Source organism: Sus scrofa, chromosome 2 (assembly GCF_000003025.6).
Source record: "Sus scrofa isolate TJ Tabasco breed Duroc chromosome 2, Sscrofa11.1, whole genome shotgun sequence".
In the NCBI taxonomy this organism is placed as follows: Eukaryota; Metazoa; Chordata; class Mammalia; order Artiodactyla; family Suidae; genus Sus; species Sus scrofa.
In genome coordinates, this window is record NC_010444.4 from 134,522,265 (window position 1) to 134,537,645 (window position 15,381).

General features: G+C 51.9%; 1 protein-coding gene across 16 annotated transcripts in view; it reads right to left on the reverse strand.

The window, feature by feature from the left end:
• The window catches only part of P4HA2 (prolyl 4-hydroxylase subunit alpha 2), a 93,235-nt gene that overhangs the window by 20,055 nt on the left and 57,799 nt on the right, over positions 1-15,381 (reverse strand). For 6 of the 16 annotated variants that reach the window (XM_021085438.1, XM_021085435.1, XM_021085436.1 and 3 more), the window contains 4 exons: positions 11,172-11,340; positions 1,867-1,966; positions 1,164-1,260; positions 725-876 (listed from right to left, as the gene is read on the reverse strand). In XM_021085438.1, the coding sequence (XP_020941097.1) occupies positions 725-876; positions 1,164-1,260; positions 1,867-1,948 (331 nt within the window). In that variant the 5' untranslated portion in view covers positions 1,949-1,966; positions 11,172-11,340. Of the gene's footprint in view, positions 1-724; positions 1,261-1,866; positions 1,967-11,171; positions 11,346-11,470; positions 11,598-11,648; positions 12,185-15,381 lie in introns of those variants that run through there. The other 10 variants (XM_003354272.3, XM_005661638.2, XM_013995109.2 and 7 more) reach the window with 9 other exon arrangements.

A 15,381-nucleotide genomic window follows, 5' to 3' on the forward strand; every position in this document is an offset into this window, starting at 1 on the left:
TGATAATTTAGAAACAATTCCATGTCCGCTGACCTTACCAGTTTTACACTACATCAGTAATGATATAATACTGTCCAGCTATTAAAATCAGGTCGCAGAAGAACATTTAAACGACATGTAGAGAAGTTGAAAAATTCATGAAAACAGAATATGCTTACATCACAAATCTACTAATAGATACATTTTATTTCAAAAAGATACGAATGATAATGAATTCAGATGAGGCCCATGCTCCCCAGCTTGCACTGGCCGACCCCTCAGGCCACTCAACTCACTTTTGTCCATTCACATGGTCCCTCGCAGCAAGTGAGTTTGCATCCCCTGGTACACAGGCATGGTCCGTTTTTTCAAATGTATATAGCAAGTGTAAAAAGACTAGAATTATAACAGCAATGATCACTAGGCAAGTGGAGTAAGATTTGTAGTTTTCTTACATGACTGCTTCAGTATTTTCCAACTTCTCTATAAAAATGTATTTCTAAAGCATAGCTAGAAAAGAGTCACCACCGAAAAAGTGGTGCAAACACTGGGAAAAGGCAAGAACTGACTATGAATATATAGTGAAATCAAGGACAGCCAACTGCCAGGTCCCCGTAGAGAAGAGAGAGCCATGGGACCGGCAGGCTCCACATTCACACAGCGCACATGTCCCTCAATGTCCCCACCCAGCACAGGCTCAGACCCCACACTCCCCAGGTGCGAGCACCTGCTCACTGTCCCCCACCTGCAGCCGAGTCCTGCAGGACGAGGTCCTCCAGCACAGGCCAGTCTGTGTTCAGCCGCTTCACCAGTTTATAGGCATTCACAGGGTGGGCCAGGTAGCCCTCAGGGTCAGCAGCCGACTGGCTGGTCAGGGCTTCCATTTTGCTGGCCCAGCTGTGGAACCAGAGAAAAAGGAAAATTAATACACCTACTCACATGGTTCTTGACCTGGGAAAATTTCCCTGTTGAGATTTAAGGAATCTCTACCTAGAAAGAAAAAAGCAGTGAGTCCTCAGCCCAGGTACTTGGCCACTCTGGGGACCAGCAGGAAGTAACCTCCAGGCCAGCCCCACACTGCCCCCTCAAGGGCTTCCTCTTACAGGCACCCTGGATGGGTCCCTGGGGGGAGGGGGCAGGAGGACTGGCTCAGGGTGGGAACGGGGACATAGGACATCGGACACCTCTTAATCTTGGAGAGCTTGGCTTCCTCCACCAGGATGTATTCCTTTAGGGACTGTACCAGGTCCTTCTCTGCATAAATCAGGTCTGTCATGTGCCCTGTACGGGAGAGAAGAAAGGGCCAGTAAGAAATGGACTAGGGATCGCCAGCTCCCATGTCTGCAGCACATGATGGCAGCACAGAGGCAAGTCCTCTGGGTCTAGCGCATGTCAGCTCTCTTGGGATCATGGGAACCTAGAATTAAAGGGGGCCTAGGCATGGATGTGATCCTGGCTCTCCAGCTTCAGTAAGATAGGCAGAGGCTCCAAAGGGATGTTGAGTTAAATGGTCTGGGGACACCCTACAGAAAGAACCCCAAATCTCACTCTCCCACCCAAGCTGAATCATATCACTGAGACATGGACATCCTGGGGGCTTCTCTGCCCAGAACCACTCTATGGTCCAGGAACAACATGGTCAGAAATGCCAGGCAGCCCAGAAGCCGCCTGCACTTCCCAGGAAGGAGGCCCAGGTGAGACAGCTGGCTCCCAGGAAGGATATCCAGGTCGTCGGGGCTCAGAGAGGGAAAGAGCAGCTCTGCCAGCCCTACTCTCCCCTGATCTGATCAGAACAAGTGGATGAAGCCCTCCCACCCTGAATGAGAACCGATCCCCTGGCACGTGAGCCAAGGATCACCTCTAGACAATAGTCGTGTTGGCACATACCAATAGAAGTGAAGAATTCAGCCTGCACACAGTTCAGGACACCAAACCAGGCCACCAGCAACATGGACACCTGGAGTTTCATGGTTACAGAGGGCAGTATCTGCAAGGAATTCAGTGATAGTAGTCAGTGGATCAACAATGGTAGCAAGCAACTTGGGTAAAGATACACAGAAACATCTGCACATATGTACACACATTCAAACACTCCAAAATCCTGACCTAGCACACAGAAGTTAAGAAGGATATTCAGGATCACCAGTGGAAAAACACCAGGTTGTAGAACCAGTGATATGTGCTTAATTCTGTTCCCTGCTCTGGAAGGTCAGGTGCCGCTGGGAGAGACTCTGCCCTCTCAAATTCTGGTAGCCACCAATAACAGATGAAGGCTGAAATCTAGAGGGGGACAGTCACTTCTGGCTCTAACAGTCTGTCAGTCTGAGATCCTGACCCACCCCTTCTCGTTTCACAGACGAGCTGCTCCTCTGTTTCTGTCTTTCCATCCAACTCATGTGCCAGGTGCTGGGACCCACACATAACACGCAGTCCCTGCCCACGAGAAGACTGAAAGCACAGGAGAGACAACGACAAAGAGAACTTGACACAGAGGCTCCAGGGGACCCACACTCAAAATAAGGTGTACAGCAGACGGTCGGCCAGAAGCAAAGTCAAAGCGCTCCCTGCCCGTCTGCAGGTAGCCACAGCGAGAGCATTGGGGAGCGGGCACTCCGGGCAGGCACTCTGCTTCCAGTAGTAAGGCTCCGTGGAAGGTACTGTCCTCACAGTGAGTCATCATTCACAAATATTTACTGAAGACCCACAGAAGCCAGGCACGGAGCTAGGCACTCAGAATACAAAAATGAATAAGCCACCCAGGGCCAAAACCTTAGGCTGGGCTAGGCTGCTGACATGAGCAAGAAACCAGCTGCTGTCTTCTCATCAGCCTAGAAATAGCCAGACCCAGCTCTGAAGGCAGCAGGCACATGGGGCAAGGTCCACTGGCAGCGGACTCAGGTACACAATGGAAGCTTTGGACATCACCTCCCAGCTCAGCCACGCAGCCTGGAGCATGATGGAGGAATGGCAGCCACTGAGCCCCACTTATGTCAGTCCCTCCTCTTCCTGCTCTACTTCAGCAAGCCCCAGTGGAAATTTAGGAAGAGAAAACAAGGAAAATAAAGGAAATACAAATGCTTTCCCTCTGAAATATAAGCCAAACCTGAAAGAATTCTAAGCCTGAGCTTATGCCAGTTCATCAGTTTTTTTGCCTGCCATGATTGATTAGACTCGCAGTCACACCCACAAGCCTCACCCTTTCAGAAGAAATTCCAATCTACTGTGGTTTCTGGTTAGGCTTGGAGAAGCCCAACCACAACTCCCACCCACAAAGGAGTTCCTATATGAGGAAGAGGAGAGAACAGGTGAGTGTTCCCATTTGTTCATTCCCTGCCAAAGGTTTGCAGAGTGGACGTGAGGCCCATCAGTGCCCCAGGTGTTAGGGACCCAGAGATACGCAGGACAAGATCCTTCACCCCAGAACCTGCTGCAGGGTATGGAGTATGGGCTAAGGAAGCCATGAAAAAGGGCCACAGAGGAGAGCAAGTCATTGAAAGAAGGTGAGCAGGCCCAGCCTAGTCCCAAGGTGGAGCCCAGGTCCTCTCTGTTCCAGCCATAAATCTGCTCCCAGGCCTCAGCATACTGCATTTCCACCCCAGGATTCCAGAAGGCCTCTCTTCCTGCTTACACAAGGCCTTTTCGCAGGAGGTAGTGTCTGTTCCTTGCATCTTAAGAGGCTTCATCAACTCAAAAGTGTACCTTCTATATGTGTATTGGGACGAGACAGTAAAAACAGGGAGTGTGGAGGCTCTATTCATGGACGATGAGGAATTAGCCATCTGTCCATCAAGCTGGGGAGGTGGAAGAGCAGGGCCCAGGCAGGAGACCAGACCAAACGTGGTTGGAAGTGGAGGGGTCCCAGCGTTTGTCCTCTGTTCCATCACCAGTTGCAGCGGCATGCCTCTCGAGAGATCAGGTAACAAATTTGAAGGAGAAGACTCTCTGCTCAAAATACCTTTCAAATCACCCTAGCAAGACTGTCTACGGTGTCTTAGAGCACTCAGGAAAAAGCAGCCAGGTTCCTTCATTACATGAATACCAGCTGTCATTTCTCTGGAATGTACTATCTGGCTTAGACTAGGTCTCTCCATGATTCCCGGCCTGGAAGCAGAGCCCCAAAGAATCAGAGATGAGGTTCTGGAAAATGGCTTACCAAGAGCCTGCAAAGTCCTGCTCTGATGGACCAGGGGGATGACAACTCTGCTGCCCAGAGAGCTGGGCACCACTGTACAGCTCCCAGACCACTACCATGAACACTGCCATGCCAGACAGGGTGCCCTGGAGCCCCACCCCATTTCTCCTGATCCTGAGCCTCTGAACACTAATTTTTATTAGGTGTACAAAAGCTCATCTAATCAGAATCAAGTTGGAAGGAGGCAGCCTTCAAGAAAGACTGTGTGGGAGTTCCTGCCATGGCTCAGCGGAAATGAACTTGACTAATATCCATGAGGATGCAGGTTCGAACTCTGGCCTCCCTCAATGGGTTGGGGACTTGGCATTGCTGTGAGCTGTGGTGTAGGTCACAGACTCAGCTTGGATCCTGTGTTTATGTGGCTGTGGCTGGGGCTGGCAGCTATGGCTCCAATTCAACCCCTAGCCTGAGGGTTTCCATATGCTGTGGGAGCAGCCCTAAAAAAAATAAAATAAAATAAAAAAGAAGGACTGTGTGCCACAGTGTGGGAAAAGCCAACTACCTACATGCCCCTCATCCCAGGTTATACCTATACCCAGAACTTGCTTAGAACAGAGTGGGTGAGAGTATGTGTGCCTGTCCAGAGCCCCCGCCAGTGTCCACTGCTGCCAAAAGCCCTCCCAGGAACCCTCCGAAATCCATGGTGAATAGAAATGGGCAATGTCAAACCTCCTTTTATGAAAATAAAGTGGCACCGGGTCTGAGCAGAAAACCAACATTGCCTGGGAGTTCCCTAGCTCAGTGGTTAATGAACCAGACTAGGATCCAGAAGGATGAGGGTTCGATCCCTGGCCTTACTCAGTGAGTTAAGGATCCAGCGTTGCTGTGAGCTGTGCTGTAGGTCGCAGATACGGCTCAGATCCTGCATTGCTGTAGCTGTGGCGTAGGCCAGCGGCTGTAGCTCTGATTCGACTCCTAGCCTGGGAACCTCCATATGCCATGGGTATGGCCCTAAAAAGCAAAAAAAAAAAAGAAAACCAACATCGAGTTTTATCTAAGCTGCATCTCAAGTTTAGAACAAATTCTGGCCCATATCAAGCACCTGACAATACATCACAGACTTGTTGAAGCCAGGAAACTATAACAGAAGATGCTACACTTCTTGCATAGACTGTATTGTTACAGATTGTATAAGAATGGATACTGTATGCTATTAACATGGAGAGAAGATCAAAGCATATTGTTTAAGTGCGAAAAGCAGACTCCCAGACAGTATGTACCCTATGGTTTCATTTTTTTTTTTTAATCTTTTTCTTCTCTTTTCTTTTTTTTTTTTAAAGCCACAACTGTGGCATATGCAAGTCCCCAGGCTAGGGGTCAAATTGGAACTGTAGCCGCCAGCCTACACCACAGCCACAGCAACACAAGATCTGAGCCACACATGTGACCTACTTCACAGCTCACAGCTGCACTGGATCCTTAACCCAGTAAGCGAGGCCAGGGATCGAACCTGCATCCTCATGGATACTAGTCCCCCACCACTGAGCCACGAGGGGATCTCCTGATTGCAGTTTTATAAGGAAAACATTTTATGTATGAAAATTTACAGAGCTGCATACATTTGTAAAGACTCATAAATCTAGCTGTATCTCGGTGAGATAGTTTTATTTTTCACTTTATGTGTACTTCTATTTCCTAATCTTCCCACAAGGAGCTCTATGGGAAATTTAAAATATATTTTATATATACTTAAAATGAAAAGAAAACAAAGCAGGCCCACTCAGAGACACTCCAAAGTGGCCCTGGCAGCCTGAGTTTGGACCCCCACGGGGAGGTCCTCCAAAGCCTGCCAACACTTCAGCGACAGTGATTCACTCACCAGGCAACCGACACTGTTTCTAAGCACAGGGCAATTCCAAGACATACGCTCAGAGGCCCCAACAAGCCTGCTCTTTGGAAAGGACGTTTACAACCTGGCCAAACGGCCAGGGAAAGATGTTTCCAGCTGTAAACCAGCAGCGTCCTTAACTTCTCCCCTTACCTCATCAGGCAGAAACCTCTGCCAAGCTTCCAGCTTCAACCCAAATGCAACAGCTTGAGTTTTAACAATGCATTTAACAGCCTAGAGACGGAACATGGATCTGGCCCGTATCAAGCACCTGACAAGTAAAACCTCACCACAGGCTTATTCAAGCCAGGAAACTATAACAGAAAATATTACATTTCTTGCATACAATGGATTGTTATGGATTGTATAAGAATGGATACCGTATGCATATTAACATGGAGAGAAGATCAAAGCATACTGTTTAAGTAAGAAAAGCAGGTTTGATGACAACAGGTCTTGCTCGGCTCTGAACAAGAGGCTGCCTGCCTTCTGTGTAGGGGCAAAATCTGCCTGAACAGGGCTTCCCCCGGTGGCCCTGCCTCCCAGTGGTGTAGCCAACTCTGGACAGCAGAACCAAGAGGACCTGCAGGCTCAACCTGGTAACAGCTGTACAGAGGCTCCAGGAGGCCCCACCACCTAAGCACATGGATGTCCAGTTAGGCCCACAAGCTGCTCAGTGGCACCCCAGGGAAGGATGGGAAACCTCTGGCCTCCTTTCCTGATGTCATGCCTCCGTCATCACCCTGCTTTGAGCCCCTCCTAATCCCCTCCTGCAGCCATACTGGCCCCTGCCTGCACTGGACTCTCATCTCACCTGGCCTCTCACTACCTTTCCTCTAAACCGCAGCCAGCACAGAATACTGCAGCCCCTTGTTTAGTCTCTCTCTCTGAGAACCCTCCAAAGGCTCTCCACTACCTTCAGGATAAAGCCCAAACTCCTTAACCCTAAGAGCCTTTCTGACTCTGTGTGACCTGGCCCTGCTGCCCTCTCCAGCCCCATCTCATGACTCCAGGTTTCGTAACTTCAACTACTACCTCACATGAAAAACATTCTCCTTCACTGAGAACCTAACAAAGTCTAGATGTTTGAGCATATCTCTCCTTACACAGCTGTCCCTCAGTATCCATGGGGAATTAGTTCCAGGAGACCCTGTGGATAGCAACAGCCAGGGATGCTCAAGTCCCTTACAGAAAAGGTGTAGTACAGTCAGCCTTCTGTATCCATAGGTTTCACGTCTGTGGATACAGAGGGCTGACTGTACTTTCTCTATCCGGTACTTGAACGTGCTGACTTGTATCTCCCACTTGGGTACCATCAAAACCACAATGTCCTCTGCTTCAGTAACTAGGCAATGAAGTAGCGGAAAAGGCTGTAAAAATTGACATGCAAAAGCCAGATGGGGTTTTCAACCACAGTCTTGGCAAAGAGTTAGAGTCCAGGTGAGACTAACTCATAAGGAACTACAAAGAGGTCTAAATTCACACGCCACTCTACTGGAGACATCTGACGGACTGCCTTGCAGTCTCCTGCCCTCATTTGTCTCCCAGACCCTGGGCCACTTGCTCTGCCTCCGACTCAGTGAAAAAGACTGTAAAGACCCAAATCTCTGGTTCTCCCACTCTTTCCAAACTCCAACGAAGTGCCACACTGGCCTCCCAGGGGCTGCTGGAGGGCCTTGGGAGTGCAACTGACGAGTGAGCATGGGGGATTTCACTCCTCATGATGCCACTATGACTGATGAAGGACAAAGACAACAGGACGTCAGCAGGTAAATTCCCTCCCCAGGCCTCCACCGAGAAACTGTTCTGCAGCAGGAGTCTCTACAGAGCTTGCTCAGAGATGTCCTGCATGGCTGAGCAACTAGCACATCTCTGCAGAGACGGGGCAGCTTGCTAAAGCACCACCTTGTATTTGCTTCCCCTCCTTCTCCGCCACGATTTTCTTTTCCCTTACCCCTGCTGCCAGGTAACCACACTTTCCAACAAAGCATTAAGTACTTAAGCTTTGCCTTGGGCTCTGTTCTCCGGGAACAAGGCTAAGAAAACCACTATTCATGTTTCCAAAAGTCTTTCATTTCTATTAACTAATCCTCACCAAAACCTTGTAAACTAGATAGTCATCTTTATTACTGATATAGATCTATAAGCTGGATAACTGAAGCTGAGAGAGGGTTTCCTGAACACTGGACATGATATAGCAAATTAATGGCTGAGCCCAGACTCAAACCGAAAGCATACTGTCCACTAGATATTGCTGCCTTCAATCCTACTCAGTAACATCTGCTATCTTAGAGCACAAGACCCTCCCAAAAGGAGGAGCCACACTTAGCCGTGGCAGAGCAGGCCTTCCCAGGCCAAGGACTTGATTGTGCTTCAGCAGCCTCAATACATCCCTGGCGGGATCCCACAGAAAGCACACAGCAACATGGACCCACAGGGCAGGAATATGGTGCCTAGAGTTCAAGCGAGCAGTCACCACTGCTCCAGGCATCACAGCACTCAACAATGACCAAGTGGCCCAGCTCAGGGCAAGGCATTATAGTCCAGTAGGGAGGCATCCAGCCCTAGACATCCCCAGAGTTAGACTCAGCTCCACAATCACTTTCCGGCTTTGGAACCTCAGAAAAGTGACAGGGTCTCTTTGAGCCTCAGTTTTCCCATCATATAATATTAGGACCTACATCTGATGGGGCTGTTTAGAGGACTGAATGGGACGACCGATGTCAGCGGACAGCCCAGCACCAGGCACAATTTATACCAGTCAACAGCACCAAGAGTACGGGAGGAACAGCAAGAGATCAGAAGCAGCCAGCTGGCCAGATGATCCCTGGAGAGGAAGAAAGTCTAGTCTAGAGGACCATGAAGATGAAAACAAGGCAGAAATTGGGCAATCTCTATGTCCTAGCAGTGCTAAAAGAGAGGCAAGATTAATTTAGGAGAGAGCGGAGTCAGGCATAATGCAGCACATCGACCACCAGGGAATAACACTGGCTCTAACGCGCACCAAGGAAAGTTCTCCGGCAAAACCAGGTGACTGGCTCAATACTCTAGAATCTCATGTATTTCTACGACCTGCCCACTCCGCGTTTCTATGAGTACCAGGCCACAGGATGATGACCACACCCTGGGCCCTCAGGAATGCAAGGCACAGAGCAGGCTACACTCTAGCAAGCATTTCCTGGAAGGTCTAGAGCAGATGCTGATCTGTGATCAGGCTCACATCCTATTTGAGCTGGAGAACTCATTACCCAGACATTGACTCTCTACCGTGTAATGAAACCATTTAAACAAACACTCTTCTAGGCCTCCAAGAAGTCTAATTCAGACTCCTCCTCACTCCCCTCCATTCTTTCTACGAATAAAAACTCCATCCATCATTCCACATCCTGAGCTCAAATCCCAGAGACCTCAGGAGCCACAGGACCTCTGTGCTCAAGGACAGGCTGATGTCCCACCCTGGTGCACTTCAAAAGTCCAAATTGCTAGCTTTGAACAACTTACTCAAAGTTTAATTCTCGCTCCAGCACCCTGTCGGGCTTGCCTGTGCTTGCATCACAGCATTTCCTGCCAATTTCCATCTGCATAGAATTAAACCCTTGACAGATCCCAGAAGCCAGGGACACACCCACCAGCCCAATGCACACTATCAGCCAGCGTGGCCACTCACTGGCCAAGGTCTTGTGTCCAGCCTCAGAACCACCCTCCCACCCCACCCCCACCCCACACCCACCCCACACCCCACTGCAAGGATGTGGCAGGGCAGAATCAAAAAGGGAGGTTCTCACAGGAAATAAGCAGACCCCAGACTCCCTCACCCGACTCATTCCTCAGGGCAGCACCCACACAGTCTTTCCTGAGAAGCATCCATGCTCTGAGTGCCTCCCTGGCATGTGACCAGCCGCAAGCACGAAGCAGCAATCTCAGAGAGATTATGAGCTACCTACAGGCATGGAGAGTACTATCGCTACTGCCTCCTCTCCCTCCTCCCTCATTCCAGCCCCAGGCAGCCTCTAAGGAGACGCCTAGCCTAGACTCTTAAGCAGAAGCCTATTCAAGGAATGAACGGAAATTGGCTGTGGCCAGGTTAAACCAGGGTCAAAGTAGGCACTCTCCCAGGCAGGCCATTTCAGAGTCTATCACAAGACAGACTGGACAGGGGAGAAGGGTCTATCCCAAGCCACAGACAATGCTTAGTAGCCACCACGTCTGCCTGCTGAGCTCTCAGAGAACTAGGGTGGCCCCGTGTGATGGCATCTCTGGGATGAGGCCCCCAGCCAACTCACTCCATTCTTGCTACGTGGCTCCTTGGCTGGGCCCCACAGTGGACGGGTTGGCTGTCAGCAAATGAGGCCCCAAAAGAAAAGCGTTCAGAGCCCAAACATGTTAGAAGTGAAAAGAAAGGCTGGCCCTTGAGAACCAGAACCAAAGTGAGAAACTGCTCCCTGGACACTTCAGGGGGAGCTTAAGCACAAGCCAAAGGCAATCTTGGTTCATCTAACAGAGAACTCAAGTGTGCTATGAGCTGAGAAGAAGACATAGCTTATAAAACCACTCTATAAATTCTTAGGTGGACAGTGGATCTCTGTGAAATCAAGGACACTTATCTGAATGCCCTAAATGACAAGCCCTTGCTCTCAGGGGCAGGATATCCCACAAAAAGGTTAAGGTTGTTGAGCCTCAGATGGTTTACATCAAGCAGCACAAGCCTGAGGTGTCACTCTGCAGTACAAGACACCATTTCTCAGCCTGGGGAGGGGCGCTGATGTTGTTCTGCACCATCTGAAAGGAGTCAGATTAGAGAAGAGAGACCAGGAGCCTCTGTCTTGCAGTGGGAAATGCCCTGATCTACGCCGATGCAGCAAGGATTCACCGAGCACCCTCTACATACAGGGCACAATACAAGGCACTGACCTCTCACTTGAAGCTCTCTGGACAGGGTCCATGGGAGTTACGCCCTAAAACATCCCTTCCCCATCAGCCTGCTTCCCCTGGAGTGCCCAGGTCTTCCTCCACTCACACAAGCTGTTTCTCCGTCTGGGTTACCCTCTCTTCAGCCTTCATTTGACCACTTTAGCTCATGGGTCACCTCCTCCAGGAAGCCCACTAGCCTGAAGCAACCTGTGCTCTACCAAGTACTCACAGTCCAGTGCTCCCTCCCGGCACAGCACTCACCACACTGCCCTGGGCCTGGACTTCCCTGGTCTTCCAGTCCGCCTGCCCCACTGGGCTAGCAACTCCTTGCAGTTTCTGACACACACAGGGGTCCGTTTGTTGAATTAGTTAACTAGTTACAAGTCGCCGCGGCTGCTGAGGCAAAACCACGCAGGTTCTAAAAGGATGTCTGGAGGGGAAAGAAAAAAAAAAAAACTTTCTCATCCAATAGCCTGTGTTAATGGGCACCAAGCTGGACTCCGGAGGCCAGGGCCACAGACTCCCAGGCTTCTGAAGGGAGACATGCGGACCTCACTAACCCTAAGCGGTCGCCCAAGGCCTGCCCGGCGCCCCTGCCTCCGCCTCCAACCTCGGGCAGCCCTCGGGCCAGGCCGCCCCTTCCCTTCCCGGGAGCCTGACCAGCAGGGCGGCCAAGCTCCCCGCCCCGCCCGGCCCGGCCCGGGCGACCCAGGGACCGGCAGGAAGGGCGCTGCTGACCTCACTACCCCGAGCTCGGGAAGGGGACGCAGCGGCGGGACAGGAACCCACACGGGGGTAGAAACAGGGCGGAGGGCGCGGGGTTGCGGCCCGGGCAGCACGGCGAGGGGCGCGACCCCCAACTCCAAGCCCGTGGGGGCAGAAGGTTCGGCCCGTCGACCTCTGCCTGCGCCCGAGCTCGGCGGCGGACCTGGCGGCCGGGCGGGCTGGACGCTCACCGGGACACGCGCCGCTCTCGGCGTTTCCAGAACCTCCCGCGGCGGCACCCAGCCCGCTCGGCGCCGCCTCCCGCCGCCGCCCCGCCTCCCGCCGCGGCCGGGCTCCGCCCGCTTGAGCCGCTGCCACGTCCCCACCTCCTGCCCCCCGCCCGCCCGGCCCCCGGCTCCGCGCCTCCACAGCCTCGGCCGGGAGTCGCCACCGCCAGCGACCCCCGGGAAGGCTCAGGCCGCCCGACTGCGCGGGAGCCAGGAGCGAGCCTTGGGCCAGGCGGGACCGGCCGCCCGCGCCCTTCATGCCGCCCGCCGCTCGCCGCACGTACGAGGCGCCCGCCTCCCCTTGCAGCTCCTCCTTTGGGACTCCGCCCGTCCGCCTCCCCCGCCCCTGGGCGCCTGGAGAGGGGCCCACGACCCGATCCCGGCGCCGCCAGATGCCTGCGGACTCCCCTGGCCCCAGCCCATGCCCATTTCCTCCCGGGTCCTGCGCTACCCACACGGGCCCCTCCCGCCCCCTCCCCATCTTTACCACCAGCGGGTTACGTCCCCCGGCCCAGGAGCTAGATCATCAGGGAAGGGGAGAGTGGAGAGGGCCTTGAAGAACCTAAGGACCTGGGATCCTTCCCCAGGGCCAAGCCCTCAAAGAGACTCAGACTCCCCTCAAGCTCCTGGGTCAGGCAGGTATGTCTGAGGGAACGGGTCGGTGAGAAGGGAGCCCTTAAAAGATTGGGGGGTTGGGGATGGGGAGCACATGGGCGCCAATCTTTGTTTTGCCCAAGCCCTTCTGTACACTACGGGCCCCAAAACAGTAGATAGCTCACTCAGGCAGTTCCGTCTGGGAAGGAATGAAGGCAGGGATGCTGCAAACCTCAGCCTGAGCTAGAGGCTGAGGCCCGCCAAGCAGATTCCCACGCCTGCTCTGTGAACCTTCCTGGTCATGAATGAGGGGAAACACGGTCTGAGAATCTCATCAGGGAGCAAGCCCAGAGTGGGAGGTGCCCAGCCTCCGCCCAGGCCCGTGTGGGGATATTCCCTGTGGCACACTGTCCAGGCTGGCAGCCCAGACTGAAGACAGCACGAGCTCATGCAGAAATACACACAACACAGGTAAAACACGGAATGAGCCACTGTTCGGCCTTCCTCAGCCACCAACTGACCTCCCGAGAGCTCAACTACAACCAAACGGAAACCTTTCTGCATCTACGACGTCCTGTGAGGCCATAGGAGCCTCCTCTGTCTGCCAGCTCCTTCCAACCTCTTCCTCTTCGCAGGACCTTGACCTGTGAATCATCCCTTCCCACTCTTGAACATTCTACCTCCTCTCAAATGGAGCCATCCTTTGACCTATAAATATGTTCAGGCCTCTACTATGGAAACAAAATCCTCATTCCACCCCGAAAGGGTGGTCTGTCCTGACCTCTCTCCCAGCCCTCAGGCCCCCGAGCTCCAGACTCATGTAACTGGCTCCTGAGAGTCTGGGTTCCACCGAATGTCCACAGGCACCTCAATCACAGCATACTGAGTTCATACTCTCTCCCCTTCCATTCGTCCACACCTCCCATATTCCCTGCTTCACTGAGGGAGCCAAGCACTAGTTTCCTAAACAGAAGCTCTTCCATTTACCTCCAGAACCCAGCCTTCCATCTCCAGCATCCATTTGTTTCTACCATCTAATTCTCTTTCTCTCTCTCTCTCTCTTTTTTTTTTTTTTTTTGTATTTTTCCTAGGATTGCTCCCACGGCATATGGAGGTTCCCAGGATAGGGGTCTAATCAGAGCTGTAGCCATCGGCCTACGCCAGAGCCAAAGCAACACAGGATGCGAGCCACGTCTTCGACGTACACCACAGCTCACAGCAACGCCGATCCATACCCCACTGAACAAGGCCAGGGATCGAACCCGCAACCTCATCGTTCCTAGTTGGATTCGTTAACCACTGAGCCATGACGAGAACTCCTCTAATTCTCTTCCTAATCCACCCATTTCTCTTCATCATCTGTCACTCAAATGATTGCAAGTTCCCTGGCTGGCGATCCTGCTCCCTTCTTATTTCCTTCTGTCTCCTGTCTACACTGCAGCCACAGCTACCTCTTCAAAATCTAGATCTGAACCCATCACCCTCAGCTTAGTAAACTGAATTGCTCTTAGGAAAAATCCTGAAAGTGGTTGAAGGCCCCACATGGTTTGGCCCCCACTCACTTCTCTCACCACATTGACCTTCCTCCAGACCTTCTAACTACCCATTCTTCCTCCTCGTGCCACTCCCGGGCCTTTGCACACACTCTTCTGCCTGTCTAGAAAAATCTCCTTCCCTACCAATAAAATGCTTAAGATTCTCCCAGAGGGATTTTCTTCACTGGCCTGACCAGGTCAAAACCACCTATAACAGCCTCTCATGCCCTACATGCTGTGTGGCAGTTGATACAGTTGAATGGTGGTTTGATTAATGTCAGCCCCCTCCACCTCCCATCTGGCCCGGGAGCTCCACGGGTATGTAAGCTCTATGGGTTTTTGTCCTCAGCTACGACATCAGACCTGGGCTCAGTAGATATTTCCTGACCACAGGAAGGGTTGAGTGTCTTCATGTCTTGGTCCACACAACCATAGCCAAAGGCCTGACTAAAACCTCCACAGGGCCTCAGAGTCCTAGACCCCACTCATCCTTCCGCGTCTGCATCTATTCTTCTTCTGTCTCATATCAGGATACTTATCATTGGATTTAGGGCCCACCAGGGTCATCAGGATGATCTCATCTCATGATCCTTAATGTAATTACACCTGCCAAGTTCTTCTTTCTAAACAAGGTCCCATTCACAGAGTCCAGGTGTTAGGACATGGACACATCCATGGCCCCTAAAAAGGGCCACCATTCAACCCACTACAAGTCTTTACACCCTCCAGGGGATACTGGGCCCCTCATAAGTCCCTGACTCTTCCTTCTGAATCACCAGCCCAGGCCCACTCCAGACCCACAGAGTCGTTTCTCTGTGGCCACTTGATAGGTGAACTCGTTATCCCCCACACCACCCATGCTTCTCCTCCAGCATTCCTGTATCTTAGGAAATGGAACCAACATCTTCCGGTCATTTCCATTTTATTCCCCACCACGTTCCCCCATTGTAGATCCTACCTGGCAGACTTCTAGTCTAGTTACTGCTCTCCATTCCTGTGGCCACAGCCCAAGTTCAGGACATCACCCTCTCTCACCTGGACTGTCCACCCTGGCCTAGGAGCTTCCACTCAGCTCCTTCTGTCCTTACTCCACTCCACAGGCAGAGGGATATTTTTAACAATGTGATTCTGATCATGTCATTTCCATATATAGAACCTCTCAAAGGTGCCCCCGCCACAAGGATGGACAGAGATGTCACCAAGGCTGCCAATCCGCTTTATCCAGCCCTGATGCTTCTTACCATGCGCAGCCTCAAACTTGATGCTCCAGCATCCCAGGTGTTTTTCATTCTCTGGCCTTTGACTACCTAGAACACTGCAAAAGGTTATTCTCTCCAAACGCCTTCACTG